The sequence below is a fragment of the Erigeron canadensis genome, chromosome 1 (assembly GCF_010389155.1).
Source record: "Erigeron canadensis isolate Cc75 chromosome 1, C_canadensis_v1, whole genome shotgun sequence".
In the NCBI taxonomy this organism is placed as follows: domain Eukaryota; kingdom Viridiplantae; phylum Streptophyta; class Magnoliopsida; order Asterales; family Asteraceae; genus Erigeron; species Erigeron canadensis.
The window spans coordinates 33,763,226-33,779,782 of record NC_057761.1 but is presented as its reverse complement, the minus strand read 5'-3'; the positions used below and the strand labels follow the sequence as shown (position 1 = coordinate 33,779,782).

Below are 16,557 nucleotides of genomic sequence, written 5' to 3'. Positions count from 1 at the left end.
ATGTAAATATAAAGCTAATAAGCTATCCACGCAATTTAGCCGGGTGAATCAAGGACTTCTTTATTTTTGTGTGGTGTTGGTTTTTGTTTTTTAAGGGGATGGTGGATAGAGTAATACAATAGATGAAAGGGTGAAGTTGGTATTTTAAGAGATAGGAAATAAAATAGTACAATAAATGAAAGGGATAATTTGGACTTGTTAAGTTCTTAAAAGGCTTAAAAAGATTAGGTAAATTGTTATAATTCTGGTTACAAAACTACTGAGTATGTTTTTTTTACATCTCCCTTTGACAAATGAGGTATGGAGTAAAATGAGTTATTGATATAATATCTCTCTTATGTATGCATTCTCCTTACAAGACTTAATGGATATTAATAAAAGATGTGTTGGAAACAACACCAAAAAGAAAGCAGTTCATGCTATTAACATGAATTCATGATTGTGAGATGATTGTGAGCTGGTGCATATTGTGGGCCAGCAATAGGCTTACTTTTAACCATATTGAATCGTCTCAAATTATATAATGACTGAGATCAAGGTGTACACCCAGTTGTGGTTATCCATACGACTTAAAGGGGCTTCTACTAATTTTATCTCGTGCTTGGCTTAGGTGGTTTTACTTTTATTTTTGTGATGTATATGGTATATTGAGTTGTTGTAGCCTGTATGCTATTGGTGATTGTTAGGTGATTTCGTGTGTGAAGGTCCCCGGGGCTAGTTTGGATTTGCATCAAATAAAAATAAAACATGGAGTAAAAATCGGTGGCTTGTCTTCTATTGGTTGGGTCATCCTTTTTGCAAGCCTAGCGGTGTTAGTCCCAGGTGGTATCTAGACTGTGTAGCTGAGATTATGTTTAGTTATTAATGTTTGTATTTTGGATCTTCTAGCACTTTCCTAGTTGGTCGTTTTTATATAATATTTCATCTTTGTCGTTAAAAAAAAGTTTAAATTATTGTATAACTTACTATAAATATACTTAAGCTAAATAATAATAAAAAAAATATATACATATATATAGTCATCTTAACTAGATTTTAGACCCGTGTCCAACACTGGAAACAGGATTTACGATATTATCAATATTAAATCTTCATACATTTAAGTTATAAATATAATTTTGTAGAAATACGGTTTTAAGTGTTATATTTTGCAAGTTGTAGTACAATAATCATATGTTCGTCACTGTCATTATTAGTCTAGACATATTGATATATATGTTTGTCGTAGTCATTCCACAAGGCACATTTTATATATAATAATTTCTCTATTATAGAATATTTTGAAACCATGTGTACTCATAATGTGATATTATTATGAAAAATATTTAAGAATTAAAATATAAACATACTTGTGATTATGTACTTGGCATTCAAGTATATGTATTTGATCATGATGTGGACCCATAACACGCATAGGTTTATTTTCAATCACATGTCCTATAATAATTTGATAACAATTAGAATTGTTTTTATATATTTTGATAACAATTAGGACTCTTGATTTGAGCGACAATTGTAACTTTAAACATTAATACGCAAAACTAATATATAAAAAGAAGAAAATTATGTACCTTCTTGATTGAGAGATAAAATAAATCTTGAATGAAGTTCATATTGATTTGGATTAAGTATTCAAGTAACGCTCTGTTCTAAATCGTGTTTTGTTCTGTGATCGTCAAATGTTTTGTAATTTCTATTGTGTTTAAAATGATGATATTATATATCGTCATCTGTTATTATGTTTGGGATATGTATCTAGAGTTTAATTTATGTTTATATTAAATATTAAACTAAATATTAATATTTATAATTTATAAAAATCTAATCTAATATTTGTTAATTAGTCATTAAGTTTTGAAATAAATTTTTGTAGACAATATTTCATATGTTGAACTTTTTTTAATTAATTAAATGATTGCAAATTTTAAAGAATTCTCTCAAGTTGATGGTTAAAAATATATATAGATTAAGTATTCAAGGGTCTAAAAAGTGTAAATTATTGATGGAAAACAAAAAAGTGTAATTTAATGAGACTGTTTCTACAAATTAATATAAGTATCAATATAATAATATATTTGGATAATGATTATTGGGATTTTTAATTTGTAGTTTATCTAAATGATGACATCATCAAAAGTCAGTTTGATGAAATTGAGTGATATGATTGGTTAATAAGTCATTAGTACAACTGTCTTATATGTCTTATAGTATATATTAAGGTTAAGATTAAGATTAAGATATATAAATTATAAAACCATCAAATATGTCCAGATTATTAATTTAATTACAAGCATCATTAAATATCTGATGTGAATATGTAAATTGGATATATTGGTTATCTTCCGTATCAAATTTTATAATTTTGGGGTATGAATTTTTATCAAGTTGTATAGATAGAATAAGATAGTAAATATGAAATTCAAAGTCTTTGTTTATAAATAAACACTTTTTTTTTTAACTGAAGTAGTTTCTCAAACGCTTGTAATCTGTACAACCCTGAAACACTTCCTATCGTAACTAATTAATTCTATCATTGTTTTATAGGGCTGGCGTGGAGATTTCAAAGGTAAAAATTTACCAGAGGTAATTAATCATACATACATGTATATGTTGAGATTTACATCTTGTGAAATTATATGTTGCTTGTTTAATGGAAAACAGCCATAAAACCCTAGATGGGGATATGAAATCTTGTACATAGAGCCAATGTGGGTTTAGCATACTTGCTAGAGGCTTAGATAAGACATTAGGTTCGAGTCTCACTTTTTACATTTGTAGGGTGGATTAATGGGGTTTTTTTCCGTGAATCTTGGGTTCCATCCAGCCATTTGTGGAATTTAGGAACAAGTGTAGAATAGTTTACCGTTATATATAGGGTAACACTCTAGTGAGAACACCTTTAAAATAAGAACACGGTAAGAACACTTAAAAACATCATTTTGATGCATTAAAAGTCCATAAAACTAACATAGTGTATAGGCTAAAGGTGTATTTGGATAGATTATATGTTTGTGAATGAACATTCTGAGGTCTTTAATTTGATAAGACATTGTTATTTTTTGATTATCTGCATTTGTCAAACACCAAATTTTTACATAAACACCTCCTAAATGTTGCAAATTTTAGACGTATGGGATAAAATATCGATTGTTTGATCGAGCTCTCACTTTTTGTTGGTACGTTTCTCAGATATTTGTTGAACTAGAGGCAGGCACACGAGAATGACACCACGGAAACAGCGAGCCACTGTAACGAACGACATCCCTGACGATATCTTATTAACAAACATATTCATTCGTTTATCCTCCAAACAGCTTGCTCAAATGAGGTCTCTCTCTAAACCCTGGAGTGCTCTTTTATCTGCACAGTCTTTTATTAAATCCCATCTCTATTATTCAGCCCACAACAAAGATGAAATACTTTTGGTAAAGGGTGGAAGTTGCTTGAAGGACGTTGAAGCATTCACACCCCACCCCAGCGATGTCACATTATTGGTTCTATTAACGGTTTAATATGCCTTGACTATGGTTATTACTCTTATACTAATTCCATTTACATTTGGAACCCTTCTCTCTCAGCCATATTACGTCTCCCACCATACAGTATGCCCTCTTCTTCTTGTTATCATGTCTATAATTTCCGGTTTGGATTTGACCCCAAAACAGATGATTACAAAGTTATTAAGCTAACAGCCAACATTCCATTAGCTACTGGGCATTACATTCACAAGGATAAACAATGGAAGCAAGTGGAGGTTTATAGTACGAGAAATCATTCTTGGAAATTTATCAAAAGTTATCCACCTCGGTGTAAAGATGTTATTGGTAGAAATGAAGTTTGTGTTGATGGACATGATGGTCATCTTCATTGGCTAGCTTACGATGTCAAGGAGGAGGTGGAATTGATCAGACGACAAAAGATTGTTGCACTTGATTTGGGTGCAGAGACTTTCAATCAGATATCTCTCCCAGATTCTTTACAAATTTATAATTATAACAGGCCTATTACTTGCGATTTTATGACAGGAAAGCTTTGTGTGATGTCACAAGTTAAAGAGAGTGAGTTTGAGATATGGGTAATGGATGAGTATGGCGTGGCTGAATCATGGTGGCTCAAACACCGTGTGTTCTCACACCAATGTAGTATTCTTAGACCACTTGGATTCACATTGCATAATGAGCTCGTTTATATTGATAATGATGAATGTATATCTTTGTACGATCCAATTGCCTCTAAGGTAAACTCATCTAAGATTAAGGTTAGTATGAATAACAGAAACAAAATTGTTCAGTATGTTGACAGTCTTGTTTGGGTTGTAGATGCTAAGCATTGTATCGGAAAGGAGCCTCGCTGTCCAAAAAAAGGGTTTAGAACTTGGTTTACTTAAAAGGGAATTGGTCATTAAGGACTACGTAAGACAAGATCTCTTATAGTTAGGACTATATACTATGTTTCTTAGGTCTATATCAACTATCAAGCATCAAAATATGGTGAATTACACTTATGTTCTCCTTAGCACGAGTATTTGACATTGTCGTTACATATTAGTTATTGGCCATGTTCTGAGAACACTCAGATTTATAACATCCTTTAGGTGATAATAGAAGAAGTCTCTTATGGAGTTATGGATCGATTTGAATTAGTTTCCCGACTTATAGCATCTCAGGAGGTCTAGCCTGCTTTGTGGTCATGTATGCGTGTTCGTGCTCTTGTTGTATCCATAATAGTCATATAATTGATGTCTACCAGGCCTATCTCACATTCCATCTTATTCACCATTTATCTTTCTATTAGCTTGGAGAATAGCATATTCTCATTCATTATTGCAACAGAGATGTAATATGTTACTTTATGTCATACAGATGTTAGATGCTCACCCATATAATGTTATTCTGCTGTTTCATTTCATTTAACCAGGGTCACAATTATAATTTGCTAACTTACATACGGATAAATCTCAAGTAATACTTGACTTGTGAATCTGCACATTACATAAGAGTTTGATTTCTTCTTATGAGGCTGTTACAAATGTGTCATGCATATCAAATACAAGTATTGTTTTGCATTATGTACTGGGATGTAATGAATGAGAGTATTGTGTATGAAATATTTTTATAATATACACATCACTTCCTTAAAAGGAAAAGACATGTTTAGCTGTGAATCATAATGTGAAATATTTTTGAATACTTATGATGTGTATGTCACTGATTGAGAATGAGTTTTTGATGGTGACTTTTTAATTAACAAAAATAAACAATGATGGTGAATATAACAAATAACAAATACACACACCCCAGCAAGAAATGAGTATGTTTGAATCTTGTGTTTCATACTTCAACAAAGTGGAGTGCATATAATTTCAATTTTCTTTCCAAGTCAAATAATGAGCAAAACTTTATTGAGGTTTTAATATTGGAAAATGTTTGATGTGCCCTTAATAATAAGCTTAAAAGTGTCTCTGACAAATTAATGATGAGGATTAAGAAATAAAATATATATATGTTAATAAATGAATGAAATAAGCATATTCTATAGGCATATGTATTCTTACTTTGTAAAGTTTACTGGGAAAATTTTGATTACCAACACTTTAAAATTTATTTTTATTGTTACTATAAAATAATTTGATGAACATGTAATTATTTAGCTAAGGAGTGGGCCCAGATTAATGGTACACACAACCTAACCATTATTTCAGACGTTTAGAGCCTCTAACTTACCTCCACATTATAAAAAAAAAACACTAACCCGTCCTTCGGTGGATAACAATTAATAACGTGTATATTGATGAACTATTAATTATGTAAATTAAATTGATTGAAAAATTTAGTACTTATCATTAACTTAAATTAACTAATTTATAATATAACTAAATAAGGGGTTGAGGATACACTTAACACCCCTAATCCTTTTTTTCCCTCCTAAAACTCTCTTCTAATTAATCCACATATTTTAGGCGTCTCCTCTATTTTTTCTATATATATATATATATATATATTTTAATATATTAAACAAATCTTTTTATCCTTAAAACTCTTCCAAATATATTTATAATATAACTAAAAGAGGGGTTGGGGGTACACTTGGTACCCCTAATCCCCCTCTTTTAGCCTAAAACTCTCTCCTCATTAATCCTTTATTTTTTTAATTATTAAATATTTAGGCCGACCTTTTATTAACAAAACAATCTTTTTATCCTTAAAAGTCTACCAAAAATTATATTATATTATATCTATATATATATACAACCTCATTAAATTCTTATGTTATTATTATTATTATCTCTATTAATTTAGTTTGTTCTCCATTATAGGTTCATTATGGATTCTTCCTCGACAACAAAAAATACGACCACATTAGTTCATCTTGAAGATCTTAAGCCAACACAGGTTAACCATCATCTACGACTCCGTGTTGTGCATGTATGAACTGTTTCAGAGTGGAACAACCCAAAGAAAATCAAAACGTTCGAGATGATCTTTGTTGATAAATTGGTATGTACTTTTCAAATTATATATTTTTCTTTAGTTTTCGAAATTATAGTTTAAAATTGTTGTTTGTGTTTTTCTTAAATTTAGATATAACAAACTATAAATTTTTTATTTAACTAAAGTTGAAAAAAAAAGGTTAACTAGATTTAATATTTATATGAAATTAATTTTCATATGTTTCCTTCTTTAATTTCGTAATTATAGGCTAAAATTGTTGTTTGTGTTCGTCTTAAATTTAAATATAACAAACTACAATTTTTTTATTTAACTAAAGTTGAAAAAAAAGGGTTAACAACATTAATTATTTTATGTTTACTTTTTAGGTATTTTAATTTTATTTCGTATTTATTTAATATACTTGAATTCTAATTTTTTAGCTTTGATTAATATATTTCGAGACTACCCGTATTAATATAATATAATAATAGAAAACTTGAGATTTTATATTAATGTGATTTTAATAAATAGTTAACAGTGATTTGAACAGAAAAATAATTAATTTTTGAGCTAATCGGATAGTAAAAGAAAAGAATTAAATCTTGAAAAATGGTTAAAATTTTTTGATTTATATAACGAACTATCGTATTTGCATATTAACACTTTGTTCCTCTCTCTCAACATGAAAGTATATTTTTTTTTTATGATAAATCCTCCTAATAGATCAACCTAATTATCGTCATAATCATATCACATGAAAAAATTAAAAAAGTGATATTATTAGGCTAAAATTTTAAAAGAATCGGTCATTTTCTCATTCTCCAACAACAAATATTTGTCTGCTAAAATAAGTAACACAAAAAACAATATTGAATGGTAATAGATTTTTTTTGTGTTTGTTTTTTTAATGTATCTCTACGATTTCCAATAACTTAAAAAAAATAACCAAAAAAAGTCCATAAGCCTCAAAAAATAAATAAATAAATAAACCCTAAATTTTCCACCTCCTTAGATTTTCCCCCTTCTTTCCTCAACATCAACCTTTTCTCTCTCTTTTTCTCCGGCAGCAAATGGCGACGGCGGGCGACGGAAATCCACCTTATCAATCAACGGGAGCCGGCGGCAAGGTCCGCAAGAATCAATCTCGACGAAACTTCAAAACGACACCGTATGATCGTCCAATTATTAATAATAAAAAAATCCAAAACCCTAGCTTGATAACAAAAATTGTGAATCCAGCTTCTAGACTTATATATGCTGGTGCTAATAAGCTTTTTGGCGCTTTCCGTAACCGCCTTCTTCCTTCAGGTTCAACTTTTTTTAATTCAAATTTGATGAATTTTCGTAATTTATTTGCCACGTCAGCTTGTTTAGGGTTTTATATATTTATTTTCTTAATTGCTGCATTATCTTTTGAAAAAATAGGTTCTTTTTTTGTTTGAATTTGGAAAATTGTTTATTTTACTGAAATTTTGATTTGGTTAGGAGTTAATTATGTATTTATGTATGTACATGTGTACCTATATATTATTATAGGTTGTTCTCTTTAGAAATTAGGCTTGTTTGTTATCGATCCCGAGTATTTCCGAGCCGGATGTGCTAATTACTAATTAATGTTAGTTTAGTTTGTAATGTGGGGAAAAACAGAAACTTTTGGTAAAGGGGAGGTTTATTAGTTTTGTAGTTAAAAGTTGGTCTATAGATATATAGGTGGATTTTCGGGTTTCATTTGGTTAAAGAATTAGTCTTTCGTTGGTTGTTGCCTCATTATGTATGTATTTGATTGATTAGGATGTTCCTTCTTTAAAAAGGTGTTTTTTTTTGTTATAATAGACACCTTTCAGTGAAGACTCGTAAAGCTCTTGGCTCTTGCATTGTTGGATGTACAAATATTACTGTATACTATTTTACAGCTTTAGTCTATCATATCATGTAGGCATGTAGCTTAGATGATTATACAAGATATTTTAGGATGGAACACTAAAGTAGGCAGAAGTTGTGGAATATCTGCTATCAATTATGTTTATGAGATCAATGTTAACGGGAAGTGATGTTGATTGAAGCCAAGTAATTGTGACATTGACATGTGCTAGAGCATACTTCCATTCTAATAGCAAATTATAACATGACACGAAGCTAAGTATGTAAACGTTATTGTATATGTGGGACAGTAGACTTTTCATAGCTACATTTTCCGAGGTGCTTAGAAACTATTTCTGCTGTCGTGGATGAAATAATTTAGTTAAATGGCGCCGTCTTGATGTGATTCCCTGCCTGGCCAAGTTGTTTTAAATAAAGTTCTTGTGTCATATCGATGAAATGTATCTAAAAAAGTTTAATTCTTCGCTAACGGGTCCCAAGGTGCTTTAAAGGATACTGCTGTCCGTGCTGTGGAAGTTTGTACTTTTAAACTTTGAGCTGTGTTACATCAGATATTTTTCATCTTATTAAATTCTTCAAATTTTGTTAGTTAGATAGGGCAAAAGCCTTAAAGTTGGGGTATGTGTGCCTTTGGACATTAGAACATGCAGAGATTGCTTACAGATGCAATAATATGATATTATTGTAAATTAAGAAGGATAATATATGACACTTCTGCTAGCCGTAAACAGAAACAAGCTTGAGTAAAATTTTGAAATTTTTAAATGATCTAGTTTTTGGTCTAACCATTGTGTCAGACTACATTTATCAGTAAATTAAGCATGAATCATTGTCTTCATTCTTCATACTTGCTTATGAATTTAAGCATATTCATTTATATCAGGCCAGGTAAATTATCAGTAGAAAATAATAATTAAGATATTATTGTGTTACCGTAGTTGCACGTCATAGATCTGCATCGGTAAACTATTCTTATACAAGTGATAAGCGGTAATAGAGGATGACTAAATTTTGCTGTAAATGTTTTTGTTTGAGTGGAAGCTATGGTATTTATTATAGATGTCCTTTGTATTAATCACTTCACTTAAATTTTTGCTTTTCACTTTACATAACCATACAAAAGCTTTTATTTGACCAGAGATAAATGAAGAACCCAAGAATGTTCTTCAGGCGTCAGAGAAAAGTGAGAATTCTGCAAGCATTGCTGCTGCCACTGGGATATCAGAACTTGAACAAATGCTGCAACAAAAAACCTTTACTAGGTTGGTCTTTTTTTACTACACCCCTAATAGTTATGGTTTGTATTCTAACTGGTGAGTTCTATCTTTAGTTTATACCACATTGTGGAGCTTGAGGGCTACATTCATATATTAATAATCTGAAAAGTGTCTTGACTAAAAGCTTGCTTTTAAGATAAAATAGTCTGAACCTTTGCCATTGCTCATGTTATATACTGCTACAGAACCGAAATCCAACGGTTGACAGCATTATTGCATTCAAGGACCACTGAGTTACCTTCTGATGATGTCGTTGAAAGAGATGGAGCAAAGCCTCATAGTTCACCGTCTCGTATTCTGAGGCTTGAGGCATCAACAAGCGGCTCACAAAAGAGGCATGTTGACGAGAGAGATAACTTTTATGCTGGTATTTCAACACCAGCTGTTACTTCAAAAGTGAGCAACAATTATAAAACATATTCCGGTTTGTGTTACCAGTTTGTTTCTAATTTTGTTAGAGGTGACAATTTTAACCGTTAAACTTATGAATGAAGTTGTTAGCTTAAAAGTAATGTGTCAAATGGTTTAAAACTGACCCAAAATGTGTTTTTAGTGCATGAAACTTCAGCCATTATTATATACCAAAGTTAGATGGTTATAGAGTTAATTTTTGCTTTATTTTCATATTTGTCACATAGTATCTATAATATGTCCAAATTATGGACGGAAAATATTTCGCTTTGGCCCCAATTATACCATGTTTGGCACATATGAAAATTTGACAGTTTTGACATGGTACACAAAATGCCATACCCATCTGTTTCAGTCTAATTTTAAGCAAACATTATATCAGCACATGTCAGTTTGGTTATGTCAAGCCATCTGTGGTTTTTACTTGTTATACACACATTGTAGTTATACTGTCTTCAGGCTCTTGAAGACGAAATGGCTTCACCTGCTGAGCTGGCAAAAGCTTACATGGGTTCCAGGCCGATAGCATCATCAGCAATGAAACAAGATATGAAGTTCCTTACGGATGCAAGTGGCCTTCCAAAAACACCAATTTCATCATTTGCTTCAAAGACTACTATGAATGGTTTTAAGGGTCTTGAAAATGGTTTTGTGACACCAAGATCTCGAGGGAGATCAGCAATGTACAGCATGGCACGCGCACCATATGCCAGATCTTCAACTTTTACCCTAAAGGTATCCCTGTTTTGCACATAGCCATTGCACTTGCTCCTGGATATTGATGAAGTATACTTTGTATTTTCTTATATAAACTTCAGGGTATTGGGTCAAATTACAGTCATGGTGCAACATTGACTTCTCAGTCTACGTTTGGACAGGAAGGCAAAATGGTATATGTTAGAAATATCATATGTTTTATTTTCAGCTTTGTAGAATATTATGTTATCTAACGTTTGAACCGTGTTTTTACATTCTGCCTCAGGCTATAAAGCGTAGGAGTTCAGTTCTAGATGATGATATAGGATCAGGTGGCCCGCTGCGTAGAACTCGACAGAAAGCTAATCTTTTGTCACGAGATAAAAGAGAACTTGGATACACCCCTTTTCAACAATCAGATACCACAGGTCAAAAGCTGCTATTAATGAGTGGGTCTGAACCAGAAGACTTGCAGAGAGCTAAGCTAAATGGGGACACGTCCATGCATGGCTCCGGATATGCTTTGGTTCCTACGAAGTCCACACAAACAGCCACAAAAATATTGCAGCACCTTGAAAAACCAAGCCCAAAAGAAAATAAATCAGGATCAGCTGAATCACCCACTAAATTGACATTAGATATGCTCCATGGTAAGGCTCTAAGAAGCCTGGAGAAAGTTGAGATACCAAAATCACTTAATTATCCTCATGATAGTGAGAAATCAGAAGCTCCACACCAGGCTAAAATACATACTAGTCGAGAACCAGCCTCGAAAGGCAAAGATAAAATTGAAGAAAATGGATATAGACATGATAGGCGAGAGTCCAGTTTCAAAGGGAAAGAGAAAATTGAAGAAAATGGAACAAGCAAGTTCCCTAGTCCTCGTAGCATATATAATTCCACCAATGGTGAAGTGCCAGTCCCTTTAAAAGATAATGCACCAAATGTTACAAATTCTCATTCACCCTTGAAGGTTCCATCCGAGTCTCCTCAGAAAAAGCGTGCCTTTCAGATGAGTGCACCTGACGATTCGTTCGAGATAGATGATGATGATGAAGTTCATGTTAATGGACCTGTCTCCTTTCCATTGGTTGAAAGTGAAAAACCTGAGACCTCTTTGGTAGCAAACAAGCTTGATGTTGCTGACAGCATCGAGTCTCCAAAACTTACTGAAGCTCCCAAAACTCCTGCATTGCTTGTGAATAATGAATCAGTGTCCGCTGAGGTTCCTAAATTTCCAGAACAGGCTGAGTTGAAAGAGGTGGAAAATGCTACATCTTTAAAAACCAACTTTGGGGTATTCATTGAACCAGGAAGAGGAATGAAGCTCCCTCCCTCACCTCCATCAACTACAAGCACCCAAACAAGTGCGCTTTTACAAACAAACTTGCAAACAGAGAAGGTTGCTTCAGAAAAGAGTTCTAGTCCTAGTCCTTTTTTGTTTGGCACAACTGTAGAGAAGGTATCACCATCCCAGTTATCTGTTAAAGAGCCTACTGTGTTTAAACTCGATGCTACTTCAGATCTAAAGGCACCTGAGTCGAACAGGTTAGAAATTTTATCTTCGATTTTGTGTAACCTATCTCCATAATAAGTTATTGAGGTTGCAAGATAAACGAGGCTTTTTTAAAATGGATCATTTTAGTATCAATTGAAATTATATGTGGGTTAACTGGTTCAAATTGGTCCCTAAGTACATTAATGCTCAATTTATTATAATTGTTATTTTCTAATTGTAAATATGCGAACTCTGAATACGTGAACAATATTGTTACAACATTTCTATCCTTGAATACACATTAAGGGAGTTCTCTTAGTCCCTATTCATTTGAGCTATTACAAGATAAATAATGACATGTATTGAGACATTGGAAAGTAAATTGGTGAAATTTCTGTCTGTGGTACATTGCTATATATGTTGCTAAAACTGAATTAACTTGTTACATGGGGATTCTCATCTCTCTTGTGTTTGTGCAGTGCTATATCTTCAGTTCCAAAGAACGATCATGTGAAATTTTCAGCATCCAACAAGGAAGACAATGGGAACGGGAATGATCAGAATATAGCAAATTCGTTAGGAACATCAGAGTTAAAATCATCCGCTGTTCCTCTAGCTACATCAACAAATAATATTTTCTCATTTGGCAAACCCACCAACACCACATCTACTCCAAACACAACATCTGCTTCAAATGCTCCTGCTTTTCCTTCAATTAATGGTACTTTCTCGTTTGGCAACCCCGCCAACAACGCATCTAACGCTGCCTCTGCTTCAAGTGCTCCTGCTTTGGCTTCTGTTCCCGTTCAAACCGCGGGTACAAATACAAATTCATTTTTTAATAATATTTCTCCCAATGTTGTTTCCGCTAGTACCAGCACTCCAATATCCACCACCACTGCTACTGCTGCCACCACTAATTTTTTCTCGACATCTGCGTCATTGCCAGTTTTCAGTTTTGGGTCTACTGCTACTCCAACTTCAATGGCAGAAACTGGGAATAATAACAATGCTACAAATGATAAGGAACTGAGATCCAATACAAGCAGCTTGCCTTCAACCACTACATCTTTTGCCACCACCACGACCACTGGAAGTGGCTATTTTGGCTTCAGCTCTCCTGCTGTTGCTTCTACCACCACTGCTCCGTCACAGGGGTCTTTTTTTAGTGTCACAAATGGATCTCAGGCAAACACAAGTGCATCTACTGCAGTTACAAAGTCTGGCCCTTTCCATTTTGGCTCTCCCGCTTCTTTTGCTGCCTCAACTCCCGCTTTTGGTGCTTCTGCTACTCCCGCGTTTGGTGCGTCCGCTACTCCTGCTTTTGGAACATCTGCTTCTGCTTTTGGTGCTTCCGCTACTCCTGCTTTTGGTGCGTCCACTCCTGCATTTGGTGCGTCCGCTCCTGCCTTTGGATCATCCGCTCCTGCCTTTGGATCATCCGCTCCTGCCTTTGGTTCATCAGCTAGTTTTGGTTTAATGGCTGCCTCTTCAGAGGGAAAATCTAGTAATACCACTAGTGTTTCGACTACTAGCATTTTTGGTTCTACTTGGCAGGCCCCACCGTCTTCTGGATCTGGCTCTACGTTAGGTTCTTCTCCATCATCTACGGTGTTCTCATTTGGGGCATCGTCGACACCGATGCCTTCTACTACTACTTCACCTATTGTATTTGGCGCATCCAATACGGCAGCTTCATTCATGACAACTGGTGCTACAAACTCATCTTTTTCGGGTCCATCTGTTTTTGGAAACTCGGCTCCTGTTTTTGGAGCTGCCACCCTATCACCAAATAATAATGATCAGATGAGTATGGAAGATAGCATGGCTGAGGATTCTATGCATACTCCTAGTTCTATTTCTCCGTTTGGTCAAGCTCCTGTGAGTGCACCAGGGTTCATGTTTGGTTCTAGCACCCCAACTCCAACACCAACAGCGAATACTTTCCAGTTTGCTGGCCAGCCGAATCAAACACCTCAGATTCCTTTCCAGTCGTCTAGTGTGGAGTTCAATGCTGGAGGCGGAAGTTTTTCATTAGGGTCTGCAGGTGATAAATCTCAACGGAGGATGGTAAGAGTTAAAACCAAGAACAGAAGAAAGGGTCAATAAACATTTGGGAAGTGGTTCTTCCAAACTATAGTTTGTTTCAGAGCTCATCGATATGGCATCTAAGCCAGGTATCGATGTTTTGAGTCGCACATTTTTTGTCTTGTGTTGTTATGGTCAAGTGTTGTTGTAGTTAGAATGTTATTAGATCACAATTTTGGAGCTAAGGGTTGTAGTGTGTGAAATGTTAGAGCCATTTGTTACCGTACTGTACTAGGAATAGATACTTACCATTTCAGGTCATACAACATTGCTGTGGATCTGTGTGTACTCTTTATGTATAAAATGCATAACCAAAGGGTATAAACGTGTCACAATCTTCGTTGTTGCTTTCCCGTTTCATATGAATGTTAATGACTATTTTTGAACTGAGATCTGTTCAATCTAAATAAGCAATGCAACTAGCTAGCGTCTTTGAACATTTCACTCAAGCTTAGAGTTTGTCTCTAGAGTGAAAAATATGCAGCATTGCAGCCGTGTACTTTCAAACCGAATTGACACCACTTGTGTCAAATGTCCATCCAAATAGGGATGGGCACGGTTTGGTCTAAACCGGCTAAACCGTTTAAACCGAAGTAATTGGATGGATTGGTCGGGTTTGAAACCAAAACCTTACACCGTCGGTTTATCTTTTTCATAAACCGCTCTTATAGTCTGGTTCATGGTTTTAGACTTTTATTAAACCGGTTTAACCAAACCGGACCATTTATTTATATTAATGATATGTTTATATATATATAAATATTAATATATTCAATACTATAAATTATAAGTAATATACTATTAACTTGACAAAAGTTTGTAAATATTCAAATTCTTATCTTAAATAGTTTGTAAATATTCAAATTCTTATCTTAAATTTTTCAAAGATACAATCCTAAAGATATTTTTTAGCAATCAATTACCAAGCTAATTAATATGATTTATATATCCCTAATATGATGAATCCCCATCAAGTATATATACACCAATTGTTTGCGTTGTTGAAAATATTAATTTTACTTTTTTCTTTAAAGTTTTTTTTTTATTTATTTTCAACACTTTATATTTCCTTTCAAGTATGTGTGAAACTTTTACAATTTGATATTAGTAGAAGCTTTAGTACTTTTTCTATCAAAAGTATAATAACCGTTTATTCGGACCAAACCAAACCAAACCGGTTAATTGGTTTTGGTTGGTTTGGTTTGACATAACAATTTGGACGGGTTGGTTCAAAAAATTGTTAAACCGTTTACTTTGGTTTGGTTGAGATTTTTGACAAAAACCGACCAAACCGGACCATGCACAACCCTACATCCAAATACAGTAGGTATAAGTAACGCCCTACTTGTCGATCAATATTATAATCACTTGGTAATATGCCATTATCGATGTACAAACGAGGCAAAATAGTCTTATTTATTTATGAATTAGGTATCAAATTTACAAATGATTTGATGTAAAAAAAAACACTACTTTCGTGTTGGAAGTAAGAAAGATCCAAAATCTTATGTCGATCGATCTATAAGCATTACCTAGAACACATGTAAAGGTTAACTTCATGGAAATGTATGCATTTCATAATAGTTGGTTTGCATCATTTACTTTCAATTTTTGTTTGGTCCAGTCATTATACCTTTCTTTTAAGGTTGAATTTTTGGGCATAGGCTAATATACACAACCCAACCACTTTATTGACTTTATAAGGAGTCAACCCAAAACTTGTGGGTAAAAACCAAACATTTAACAGTTGGTATGCGCCTCATTGGCAATTATTATACCTTTAGTTTTGAAAATGCTATGAGGTTTATGTTCAAAGTTATATCATTTATTTTTCTATTCTTAAAAAGAATCTTATTACCCTTTTAATCTTATTTTCCTTTCAATTTTCGAGATACAATAAGTGCATTTATGTGTGTTCTTACCTTTTTAGAATTTATAAAAAGTATAATAATATAAATAAATGTTGAATTTATAAAAGAGTACAATAATCTAAATAAATGTTTTATAAACGTATAGTTGACATTTTAACATTAATAGTTAACATTATAGTAACTCAAATAAAGCATATAATTATAATAAAAAAAAAAACATACATTTTTGAAAAATTACGTTGGCTTTGATGATTTTAACCCAATTATAAAGGTCTTGATTCGGTAGATCCATTTACTAGTTGGCATAATTATTAGTATGACATATACTGGGCATAGTTTAATCTAATGTAATTAGTATGTATAGAATGTTTACTACTTTACTGTGTATTCACCAAAATTTTGAA

At 33.1% G+C, this 16,557-nt stretch overlaps 2 protein-coding genes across 5 annotated transcripts; both read left to right on the top strand.

Moving 5' to 3' along the window:
• Nucleotides 1-2,398: 2,398 nt before the first annotated feature.
• On the top strand, nt 2,399-4,515 carry LOC122585727 (F-box/kelch-repeat protein At3g06240-like). Of its 2 annotated transcripts, XM_043757850.1 has the most exons (4): nt 2,399-2,583; nt 3,190-3,328; nt 3,400-4,237; nt 4,320-4,515. In XM_043757850.1, the coding sequence occupies exons 3-4, from the start codon at nt 3,605-3,607 to the stop codon at nt 4,431-4,433; spliced, it is 747 nt and encodes a 248-aa protein (XP_043613785.1). In that variant the 5' UTR covers nt 2,399-2,583; nt 3,190-3,328; nt 3,400-3,604; the 3' UTR covers nt 4,434-4,515. The 2 variants fall into 2 exon arrangements, with proteins under 2 accessions (XP_043613785.1, XP_043613786.1); XM_043757851.1 differs by having other exon boundaries at nt 2,399-2,566; nt 3,190-4,237.
• Nucleotides 4,516-7,432: 2,917 nt separating this feature from the next.
• Nucleotides 7,433-14,617, top strand: LOC122604084 (nuclear pore complex protein NUP1). Of its 3 annotated transcripts, XM_043776999.1 has the most exons (8): nt 7,433-7,739; nt 9,451-9,574; nt 9,775-9,985; nt 10,445-10,735; nt 10,819-10,890; nt 10,983-12,244; nt 12,674-13,011; nt 13,144-14,617. In XM_043776999.1, exons 1-8 carry the CDS (start codon nt 7,502-7,504, stop codon nt 14,301-14,303), a joined length of 3,696 nt encoding a protein of 1,231 aa, XP_043632934.1. In that variant the 5' UTR covers nt 7,433-7,501; the 3' UTR covers nt 14,304-14,617. The 3 variants fall into 3 exon arrangements, with proteins under 3 accessions (XP_043632934.1, XP_043632929.1, XP_043632922.1); XM_043776994.1 differs by having other exon boundaries at nt 10,460-10,735; nt 12,674-14,617; XM_043776987.1 differs by having other exon boundaries at nt 12,674-14,617.
• Nucleotides 14,618-16,557: the final 1,940 nt, after the last annotated feature.

Excerpts from the sequence above, each read along its gene's own strand:
- LOC122604084 (XM_043776987.1), top strand. The coding sequence starts at position 7,502 with ATGGCGACGGCGGGCGACGGAAATCCACCTTATCAATCAACGGGAGCC. Across the intron at positions 9,575-9,774 it reads CAACAAAAAACCTTTACTAG|AACCGAAATCCAACGGTTGA; the intron begins GTTGGTCTTTTT and ends ATACTGCTACAG. Across the intron at positions 12,245-12,673 it reads AAGGCACCTGAGTCGAACAG|TGCTATATCTTCAGTTCCAA; the intron begins GTTAGAAATTTT and ends GTGTTTGTGCAG.
- LOC122585727 (XM_043757851.1), top strand. The coding sequence starts at position 3,605 with ATGCCCTCTTCTTCTTGTTATCATGTCTATAATTTCCGGTTTGGATTT. Across the intron at positions 4,238-4,319 it reads ACGATCCAATTGCCTCTAAG|ATGCTAAGCATTGTATCGGA; the intron begins GTAAACTCATCT and ends TTTGGGTTGTAG.